Source organism: Alosa pseudoharengus, unplaced genomic scaffold, assembly GCF_046254945.1.
Source record: "Alosa pseudoharengus isolate Yale_2024_CS ecotype anadromous, Long Island Sound unplaced genomic scaffold, YU_APseudo_1.1 YU_APseudo_1.1_scf_17, whole genome shotgun sequence".
Classification (NCBI taxonomy): domain Eukaryota; kingdom Metazoa; phylum Chordata; class Actinopteri; order Clupeiformes; family Clupeidae; genus Alosa; species Alosa pseudoharengus.
Window position 1 is genome coordinate 28984707 of NW_027468640.1, and position 12050 is coordinate 28996756.

Genomic DNA, 12050 nt, shown 5'->3' on the forward strand with positions numbered 1-12050 from the left:
TTTTCGGCAATGACTGCAACTAAGACCAAATTGCGCAATCGACTGGACATTTCAAACACACTGAGGGTGTCAATGTCTTCCATCACCCCCAGATGGAAGCTTCTTGTTGTAGGGAAACAAGCATCATAGATTTCACAACCCCACCTCCATCTTGCCTGTTCATAATTCTGAGAAATTCTTGATTGTTTGTGTTTGTGCCTGCGTATGTGCCTGTGCATGCAAGCGTACATATGTCTACTGTGTGAGTATGTGTCATACGCAGACCTCTCAAGTCTCACGCATTGAGCGTGAGACACACGCATTTCAATGACTCCACACGCTCACACGCCACACATGGCATTTCTCACTCCGAGAAATTATTAACTTGCCCGCACAGAAGTTTCTAAGGGCTATATAGATAGATAGATAGATAGATAGATAGATACTTTATTGATCCCTAGGGGAAATTCAAGAATATATACAACATTCATTAAACTGCTATATTTCACAAATGTGTCACACAACGTTGCTGTCTGCGTTCATTTAGCTCAGAGAGCTGCTGTTCAGTTACTAACCTATCGGCCAATCAGAAAATAGCATTTCTCAACCAATCAGGAATTAGTTTTGTTTTGATGTGGGTCCGCAACGTGGAGACTGCTGGTCCGCGGAGTCGTGGAGTGAAATTAGGCCCGGTGCTTCGTCTGATAATTTGCGGCGCAGTTGATCAAGATACCGCGGACCGACAAAACTTCCATAGAAACAGAGCAGAGACTGTATAATACACTGTATAGCACTGAGTATTGTATAGTCAAATTTGAATATAACGTGGCCAAAAGCTATTGTAGCCTTCTTTCTATCTGTTAAAGATCAACAGATCAGTGATTTACGCTTATCTGCTCGCCAAAAAAGCTGGTAGGCCTATTGTGTTTCCTGAATCCTTACATTCAGGCATTCAAATTAAACTTCATTAAAAAACATGTATTTTTTTTCTCCATTTCCTACCAATGTATGATGCTTGCATGAGGGAAACATCCCAAAACAATAGCACCCATATAATTGTTGCTGTTTTGAGAAGTATTTCTTTTCTTATGCAAGCATCATGCAACCATGCAAAAGTAATGAAACTAATTATATCTTACATTAGTAAAGCAGTCCTCTGATGTGCTCTGAATGTCACAAAACATTTAAGTGAAAGTGCATGTATAACAATATAGGCATAATAATGATTATGATGATGATAATGACAATTTGATTTGGAGGGAGTGGGGTTGGGTACGTGTAGATGAGCCCTATGACGCCAAAGTCTGCCATGACTGGGCCTCAGGTCAAAGAAGTTTGAGAAAGACTGGTCTACATAACCTGCATCAGGTTGAGGTTTGCAGTGATGCGCCTGAAGGCACGGGTTGAGGACCCAGTCAGTTACGTCACAATATGCACATTTGTTTAAATTCATACCTACGTAATCACCATGACCAAAATTGTACTTTTTTTTTTTTACTTTGAATCTTGAAAAAAAATATTGACCTACCTACCGACCCATTTTTTTATTTTTTTGGCTGTTACTGCAAACAAGAATATTTTTAGGGATGGCCTCATGACTGTGAAAATGGCTGACATTGAACCACAGTGATTTAAATGGGAGCCCCCAGTATCAGTCATCAAGGCATCAAAATCTGCCACAAACAATTACAACACACAACATCACTCATAAACACACACACACACACACACACACACACACGGACAGAACCACCACTGTTCAAGAGACCATTTTGGGGCTAAATGTGCTTTTTCTCATTTGGCGCCACTAGTAGTTCAAGCAGACGTAGGACTTTCATGTACTTCGATCAGGGGGGAGGGGGCGTGGCACTGTGCCAATGCCACGCCCCCTCCCCCCTGAGAAACAAAGTCTCAATCCTTGCAAACTTCAAAACTTGAGAGCCCTGGTCATACGTATGATTACTGTGAATGAATGTATGTGTGTGTGTGTGTGTATCTGTTTGTGCACATGTGTGCACATGAAATGGGTTAACATGACCCCTGGAGGCAAACATACGGAAAAAAATGGTCATCCTAGGCCCTACAGTTCTCAAGATATTCACAGAGAACTGTGTCTGCCCTACCCTCCTTTCGGGGGGTCCAGTCCAGCGGGGGGGCTACAGATCAAAACGAAAAATGACGGTTCCATGCTATCCATGTGGGGGTACATGCACACCAAGTTTTGTGTACCCCGGTCTTTCAGTGTCCCGGGAATCCTTGTTGGTGTACGTCACTAAATGTACACATTAGAGATGTCCGATAATATCGGCCCACCGATATTATCGTCCCGATATTAGCATAAAAATGTAATATCTGTTAATATCGTTATCGGATTTTTTTTGCCTTAAAACCGATAAAATAATGCTTGCGTTAGTGCCTATGCGCTCCTGAAGTGTTTACCGGCGCACAGATGATGGCCTCATCAAGCTGCGTCTTGAAGCATACAAACAAGTGTGGATGGCTGCAGTAACAAACTTGCTCGCTCTGTTTCAACATTATGTCTGTGGTTTAGAATTATTTTCAAGTGTCTCCTTCTGACGTTAAACTTGCGATTTGCAATAGGCTTGTTTGAGATGGACTGAGTCTGGCTTACTACGTAAACGCTATGCGTAAACGTGATCGCTAGCCGGGAGGAGCTACAACAGAGGGCAGCTCATCCCAGACAGACAAGCTACAGTCTGCCTGACGTGACTCGCGGGAGATATCGCGGAATTTTGTTGGCAATAAATACAGCAGAACTTTCATTCTTACTCATTAAAATGAGCATGATGACTGACGAAATAAATCCTTATGATGTAGTTTAAATAAACCACTGTTGTCATACCGTTAACAGGCCAGGGCCCACTTCCCCGATAACGAATGAGACACGCTCTTAAGAGGGTTTTCTACGATTCATCTTACGATCGTTCGTTTGATTTTTCCGACTGTTTCCCGAACATGCTCGTAGCGAACGCGCGTGCACTGCTCTTAAGATGCTCTTAAGGGGAGCTGTCCACGTTAATAGTTCTGAAATATCCTCTGATTTGACGGTGATGTCAGGTGACTGCACGTCACAGCTATAGGCCTACCATTTAAACTTCGGATCTACACATTAATTCACATCAATACGAAAATAGAAACACTTTGACATCTGCATGTAAGCATCCCAAGTAGGTTATATACCACACAGAGACATAAATAATTGTAATTATTTTAAGATTAGATTGTTGCACCATGCAATAATTTTTCGCGGTGCCACTTATGAAAACGTTTGAAGATAAGAAAGAAGTCGAGTAAGAAAGAGAGGAAATGTGTAGGCTTAGATTTTGATGCAGTAGGCTACAGACTAAACCACATGTTGCTTTTTCTGCTTTTTACCTCATAGGCCTAATAAAATATTCACTTAGCAAAGATAATGTCAAACTATTCTGGCAACGTCTCGTTTCATAACTTGATTGCATTTTTGTCCGCTTTTCATCACATTATTATGACCATTAAATGTAGGCTATTTTGCACGCTAAAATCTGATTCATCACAGGTAAACACAATAAAGAATGGGAACGTAAATTGGATTATGTATTCTAAGTTGTAATTCCTCTGTATATCCTGTTGGTGACCTCAGTGAGAAGTACTGTTAAGACGCTCTTAGCCGGTAACGTGTACTCTGGAGCACTCGTAGATCTACGAGTGTTTTCACGATGCTCTTAAGCTACAATGGTTTCGGGAAACAGTCGGCAAATCTTAAGAGGGACTTTACGACGCTCTTAGGCTTAAGATGCTTTCGGGGAAGTGGGCCCTGCATTGTAGCACATAAATTCAATATCTAGTGTTTTCCCTATATGTGTGTCTATCTATTTAACCAACAGCAGAAAACAACAGAATATCCAAACGTTTTCAGTAGGCTAGCCTACCATTGTTGCAGAAATCACGTATAAGAAGGTATCCCTTGTTGCATTCAAGAATGCATCCAGTGGGGCATCACAATAACATTAAGAATGTTGTGTTAATTCCACAACAGGAGATATGTGATGTTACCTAAATTAGTTTTGAGGAAAAATAACCCACATATCGACATCGGTATCGGCTGATATCGGAATCGAAAATTGAGAGTTGGACAATATCGGCATATCGGATATCGGCAAAAAAGCCAATATCGGACATCCCTAGTACACATAAATTATTTTATGAACGAAAGTACACAAAACTTGGCATGCATTCGGAGGGTGTCATAATGATCCTACACTTTTAATTTTGTGCAGTTTTGACCTTGTCAGCCAGAGATATTGTGATGAAAACACCTTCGCTGCTAGGCCCCCAAACAGGGGCGTAGCCAGGATTATTTTATAGGGGGGGCCAGCTGGGTCCAGACTTTTTATTGGGGTGGCACTTGGGAATCAAAACTACTATTTGAAAACTACTCAAACAGTTTTGAAGATTAGGATAGCCTATTTTAATAATGGCAATACATTGTGTAAAGCCAACACTGATACACAGGTCAGTTTATTGTCCACTCCCAACACATTTTCCATAAATAGGCCAATGCTAAAGTACATTATGATAATGCACCTTACTTAATCAGTCTTATTCAAATAATGTTAAAGAACAATACTAAACTACTACAAATATTGTATGCAGATATTTATGACCGCCACGCAGCGAAGCGAAATGCGAAATTTTCTTTTTCGCATGTCCAAATTTCCGTCAAGGATTCCCGGGACACTGAAAGACCGGGGTAGACGAAACTTGGTGGGCATGTAACCCCATATGGATAGCATGGAACCATCGTTTTTCGTTTTGATCTGTAGCCCCCCCGCTGGACTGCACCCCCCAAAAGGAGGGTAGGGCAGACACAATTTTCTGTGAATATCTCGAGAACCGTAAGGTTTAGGAGGACCATTTTTTTTTGTATGTTGATCTCGAGGGGCCATAACCCATTCCATAACCACTCATTTCATGTATAGCGCCACCTAGTTAAACACAAAAAAGTAAAAATGAGGTGTTGTAATCGCAGGTATCTGTGACCTAACATAGTCAAAACTGCACGAAATTAGAAGTGTAGGATCATTATGACACCCTCTGTATGCACGCCAAGTTTTGTGGAATTCCGTTCATGGGGGGCCACACAATAAATTAATTTATGTTACTATACACCAACTGGCCTGTAGGTGGCCGGAGACAGTTTTCTGTGAATATCTCGAGAACCGTAGGACCTAGGAGGTCCACCTTTTTTATGTATGTTGTTCTTAAGGGGGCATGTCAACCCATCCCATTACCACTTATTTCATGTACAGCGCCACCTAGTTAAAAATTAAAAAGCAAAAAATTAGGTGTTTTCATCACAATATCTCTGGCTGACAAGGTCAAAACTGCACAAAATTAAAAGTGTAGGATCATTATGACACCCTCCGAATGCATGCCAAGTTTTGTGTACTTTCGTTCATGGGGGGCCTTACAATAAAATTATTTATGTGTACATTTAGTGACGTACACCAACAAGGATTTCCGGGACACTGAAAGATCGGGGTACACAAAACTTGGTGGGCATGTAACCCTACATGGATAGCATGGAACCGTCGTTTTTCGTTTTGATCTGTAGCCCCCCCGCTGGACTGGACCCCCCGAAAGGAGGGTAGGGCAGACACAGTTTTCTGTGAATATCTTGAGAACCGTAGGGCCTAGGATGACCAATTTTTTCTGTATGTTTGCCTCCAGGGGTCATGTTAACCCACACATACATTCACAGTAATCATACGTATGACACATACTCACACAGTAGACATATGTACGCATGCATGCACATGCACAAACACACATACGCAGGCAAACACACAAGCAAGCACGCACACACACACACACACACCCACACCCACACACATAAACATAAACATGTACACGCACACATGCACACAATTCAAGAATTTCTCAGAATTATGAACAGGCAAGATGGGGGTGGGGTTGTATAAAATGAATTTTACATGTGAAATCTATGAACTAATCATGTTTTGGTCACAGATACCAGTGAGAATTGAGTGTGGCTAATGCAATTTAGTGAGACAGAATCATATAGGCCTTTCAGCGTGATTTATTTTTGTGGAAAAAATGTGCTGGACTGGGCGGCAGTCATATTTTGTACCGCTCTGCGGTACATCTAGTTGGTTCAGTCCCTGCTTTGCAAAGTGTTGGCAAAGTGTCGTCGAAAACGCCTTTTTTTTTTTTTTTTTTTTACTTTTCACTGAACGGAGCTGGGGGGGGCCAGCAGGGTGGCCAAGCTTTGACCAGTGGTGGCCGTGGCCCCCCCTGGCCACCACGTAGCTCCGCCCCTGCCCCCAATAATAGGAAAAGGTAGAAACACAATGGGTGTCTTCGCAGGTCCACTGCTTGGTCCCCAATTATAGGAAAAGGTAGAAACACAATGGGTGTCTTCGCAGCTTCGCTGCTTGGCCCCCAAAAATGTAATTTCATCGTATACATGTATGTTGAACAGAATTAGGAAATAACATTCCACCAAGTGCAGTTGTTTGACTTTAAAATGTATATTTATTCACCAGGATGTGGTAATAGATCTTTAAAACAATGCTTTTGAATTCTTATTTATACAGTCTATGATTTGAGTATACAAGCAAGCATAAACCATTGCAGTATAAATGTATATTACTGTAAAATGTCTATTGCTTATCAATCAGGGTCTAAAAGAAAACACAGAAACACTCTCTATTATTGTCTAGCATTGTGTGGTTAACAAGATTTCAAGCTTAATGTAAAAGCTCAAGTATTGATGTTACTACTTGATTTGGTGAGATTACAGTTTTTCTCAATTGTTTACACACAAAAACTGGTACTTGAGACACAATGACCACAACATGTAACTCATGCACCAACCCCCTGAACCACTTCTGCTAAACTACAAGCACAATTCCTGCTTTACACTCAAATTGCAGTTCTAAAACACACATTTTTCACAACACTAAATATCTTGTTTTCACAAGGAACACACTGCCATTCAAAATGTAAAGTGAATTGCCCTACTATGCATACTGACTTGTCACATGGGCAAAAATCTGTCACACAATCAGAGCTTTAGCATAATGCTTGAAATGTGGATGAGGTGCTGTGGCCAGACCGAAACAGAAGAGAGGATGCAGCATAGTTTTTTTTTTTTTACTGTAACTGTACAGTAAATTCCTCTGTTGTTTTGTATGTAGACCACTGTATGTGCAACTTTATGTTGGTTGGGATGTACACTGTGTACATTGTTTTTGTGGGGGGAAATAAAATATATTTGTTACAGTGTACGAGTATAAAAACAATATTCTCAAATATTTTACAACACACTTATGTATGTACTGTCTGTAGTAAGTGTAACACTGAACAAAAAAGGCCTAAGTCATTATGATGAATGGAGAAGTGTTTTCCATTCATCATAGTGTTTTACATTGAGAACGTCAGTGCTCAGCTGGTTCTTATAAATGTCTATTCATATGATGGTTTGTGTGTGTCATTTGAAAACAAAATTTTGAGAAGAAATAACATTGTTTTGAATGTAAAGTTTCATTTTGCAGAAGAATTGAGGGGTTTTGCCCATTGTGTGTGTGTTTTTTGATTTGTATATGAGGCATGCTTTCAGAAAATGTGTGTAAACAATCAAGAAAAACAGTCATTTGCATAATATCTCCAAATAAGAACAGAGCTTAGCATATGACAAAATAACTTGTTTATTCTTAAAGACCCTCTCTGGTGAAAATTTATTCTGTATTATATCTACTATATTTTACAAATAATAACCAAAGCAAAATAAGCAGTCAATGTCATGACCGAGGATTTTTACTTTGGATTTCTGGTTGACCAAATACAACCTCAGTATGCATAAACCATTTTGGCTATGAGGGGATTTTCCATGAAAAAATAACCTTCTAAACATACACTTTTCAGGAGCAGAGAAGAGTTTTAGGGGTGTAATAAACTGCTGGAATCTGACTTTAATAAAACATCCACCATCATTATATATTATTTGATGGGGCAGATAGAAACAGAGGAGATGATAAGAGGAGAGGAGTTCTTACCTCCATCATTGGTATAAGGAGAGAAGAATGGGTAAAGTTTCTCAGTGAACTTCACATTAGCATAAGAGTAGAGATGATACCAACAGTCTGCATCATAAAAGGAGACCAGACCTGCCTCATAATCCACAAACACTCCCACCCTCTGAGGCTTCTCTTTCAGGGAGAGGGGAACAGAGAATTCAGCTAGTGCCTTATACGTCCCATTACGCAGCCATATTGTCCAGTATCCATTCTTAGTGCTCAGAGTATCTTCCCTGTCCCTGGAAATGGAGTCTTTGGCCACCCCTAAGGTCCACGCAGTCTTCCCCTTGACCTGAACCTCATAGTAGAATCTACCCGCGGAAAACCCCTGTTTTCCCAAGACATTTACATAACGACTAAACCTTTCGCTGTTGTCAGGGACATTCTGTGGTGTGTCACCACATCTCACTTGTTTCCCATCAGCAGACAGGATGAGATGGGCATGTGCTGTGTCAGGATCCAGAGTCACATCCACTAAGACAGAAAAAAGACATGGCAGCTGAAAATATATTTAGTCTGAAAGAAAACGATACATGCTATGAGAAATGTTTGTGAGGAATGTTTTATAGAAACTGTCTGTGACAAGTGTAATTATGGAGACTATGTAACCCATGTAACTTGTGCATGTTCCAAATTGGCATTATTACAGGAAGATTACACTAGGCGCGTAACTGAAGCATTCTGTTCACAACGCGTTAAAAACAATTTTTGAAGACTGTTCTACTTTTTTCTAACGTACATGACGCTATCACGTCTGGTGTAGCCAGTTCCCTTAATCGTAGTGGAAGCTTATTGTTGCAGCAGACGCAACATGAACAGAGCGCTTCAGTTACGTACCCAGTGCAGCCTCCCTGTTAGTCCTAATGTGTGCTATTAAAGACCCATTCGGTTGTTGTGAGCCTCTTAGTTTGATAAGTGTATTTAGTTTGGTACCTGAGGGTCTAATACCTTCAGTGATTTCTAGTGCCGTGACAAGCTATCTCTCATTCACAAAGACAGATGTACCTGCCTCTGTCTTCTGTTCAGAACACAGTGATAACACAGGTAGACACTGCTCATTAGCCCAAGCACAAGGAATCCCCACAACATGCACAATCAAACGTTTGTAAATACCTACTATTTTATGGGTCTTTCTTTTTCTGATTAACTTAACATTGTAGCAAAACTGAACACTGCTATTAATTAACATGTGAGGTTTGTGTTACTGTAAACAACAAAAGAGTAGGCCTATAACAAAGCAACATGTTTTATATTTTAAACTCTTTAAAGCACTTCACACTCTTGGCATTCTCTCAACCACCTTAGTTAGACACTGGGAATGGTTTTCCCTCAGTCCTGATGGAGTTCCCATACATGTTGAGTACTTGTTAACTGCTTTTCGTTCACTCGTGTTAATCGAGAAGCATTCCAGGTGACTTTCATGAAGCTGGTTATGATGATGCCAATAGTACACAAAGCAGTCATGAAGGTAAATGGAGGCTATTTTGAAGAATCTAACATGCAACATATTTAGTTTCTTAACAGAAGAGAACAAAGTAAGTTTCATGAGTCAACAACACAAAATGTGATGATTGTCAGAGTTAAAAAAAATACCTGCATGACTTTTAATCCTCTTCATGTCATGTGATTCTGTGAATAAATAAGAATAAATTCATGAAGTCAAAGACAAATCTTTTGTTTGATTGAGATAGTTGGATTAGAGAGAGGACAAAGGGCAGAGCAAATAAAAAGATGCTGAAAGAGTGTTTTTTAAGTGCAGTGGACCAGGGGCATAGGTTTGATTTAGAAAGTGGTGAGGACAGAACCTTGACCTTGAGAATCAGAGATCTATGTGAAAAATGGCCGGATTTCTCCTTTAAATTTGAAAAAGCCTTTAATTAGTTGGTTCTTTTGGTTGCTAGATAGAGAACCTTAATAGCTCCTGTGAGCTAGTGTTTAGCTTTGCACTATGAAGCAGACGCATTGTCAAATTGCGTAAGCCCAAAATTAAATACTTTTTTTTATTTAATGCAAAGCAATGTGCCTTTTGGCAAGTGCTTTTTGGCAAGACTTTTTACACATTCAGAAATTAACAAGTCAAAGTTACTTTTGTTGAAAAGATTTTCCTATCTGATAAAGGCTAAAATACCCAAAGACGTAACTTTTTTATAAAGTGTTCACTTGTAACTGATAACGTAGAGAAAGATGTCATCAGCCACACAGGCCACATTGTCTCCCTCCTCTTCCTTCTGGACACCCAGTGGCTGGAGGGCTGTTGCATCTGCATTTGCAGCTGGAGCCTTTCACACTGTTTTGCACAGTTAGTGTTGTCAGGGAGGTTTGTAGATATGACACGCTATTTCTCAGAATTTTCTAAAAATATTCAAACATTATAACAACAATTATTTTTCAAGTGGGTAAATCCTACCTGTACCTGCCTGTAACCTGTAACCTCCAATACGATTTTCTCTTCAATTCGAAAAAGATGGCGGGAGGCCATAATTCAAAATGCCGTATCTTAACAAAAATTCAAGATATGACTTTGACCAGGATGTTGTTCATGGTGTCCTCTGTCCATTGATACCAAAATCTCCATTTTGAATTTTGAGTCACTGTGCCTCATTTTGCCAGGTCATAAATGTACACTGTTGACAAACACTGTCCAGTTAAATTCAGGTCTACTTACCATTTGTCATATTTGTGGCGCAACAGCGCTACACTCTGGGGGCATGTACATGGGAGCTCACGAACATGCCCACAGAGTGTAGCGCTGTAGCTGCCTGGCTACATCAACTCGAGCTATTAAAGTAAAACTGATTGTTTCCGTTTGTTTTCGTACCGACACTCGGGGACCTCGAGAAACGGAGATTTATGTGAAAACTCGCCGGATTTCTCCTTTAAATAGAATTGTTTTTGTGTGCCCATTTGGAAAAAGTCTGTTGAAGTAAATTGAATATTCACTGTACATGTTTACAGTATAGCCTATGTCCTGTTACAAGCCTGGCTCAGAGCAAAGTAACAGAGTAGGGAAGGCCATACGCAGAGTAGCGATATATATGTTAGATTTATTAAATGAATCGTACTTAACAGAATGGGTTAAGTAAAGTCAGTAGTGGAGATGGATTTAGAAAATAAAAGTGTAAGCACCCAGATAGCAAGAGACTGGCGGACCACTGTCGGTCCATTGGGGGCATAGCTGGCGGTCCGCTGCCATTTTGCTCATCGCTGGCAGGTTGCAGACAAATTGCCCAATATTTTGCTATTGGTCATTACACTCTTGGTCTAAAATCTTTTTCATTTGTTCAGTTACACTCCATATATAATTTTATTCACATTTCTTAATATTCATGATAAGTTAAATTTAAAGAGATGGTGGTCCAACGGCGGACCACAAGTGGCACGCCACCGGCAGCATACTGTACCACCAGCGGTCCGCTATCTGCCAATCTGATTTTGCTATCTGGGCAATCATGATGCGGTGCAGTAAATAAGCAAAACAAAATCCAAAATGGTGCGGGAGAGACGGAGCGGCGGCAGCCGACAACCCGGTCTTCTCTGAAGAGTTTTTAAAGGCCCAGACCAGGAAGTAATTAGTGCGACTCCATACACCTGCGCCCAGACGCAGCACACAGACACAGGAGGAGGAGCCAGGCAAGGCCGTGACAGTCCACTTTTATAGTACATGCAGTAGCAGTATGTTAACACACACATATTCCTTTCATATACTTAAAGGGGAACTTGGCAACTATTTCAACGTAATAAACCCGTTTAGAAATCATTTGGATGGTTAAATGACCTGTTCCGGTGAAAATGGTGACTTTTCCCGCTGCCCCTAGCGTCCCCAGGCGGAAAACCAACCTTGCAACATTGAGACTACCGTCCCGAAAAGATAAGTGAGAAACAAGAAACTAGTTTTAAATCGTGTTTCTTACCTTGTAACATCCACATTGTCTGCCAAACTTATGCTAACCGTTTTGCTAGCTTGTAAACAAA

At 40.5% G+C, this 12050-nt stretch overlaps 1 protein-coding gene across 1 annotated transcript; it reads right to left on the bottom strand.

Moving 5' to 3' along the window:
* Positions 1-8001: 8001 nt before the first annotated feature.
* On the bottom strand, positions 8002-9726 carry LOC143127831 (E3 ubiquitin-protein ligase TRIM21-like). Its single transcript, XM_076289547.1, has 2 exons — positions 9672-9726; positions 8002-8552 (listed from the first exon to the last, which is right to left on the bottom strand). The coding sequence occupies exons 1-2, from the start codon at positions 9694-9696 to the stop codon at positions 8002-8004; spliced, it is 576 nt and encodes a 191-aa protein (XP_076145662.1). The 5' UTR covers positions 9697-9726.
* Positions 9727-12050: the final 2324 nt, after the last annotated feature.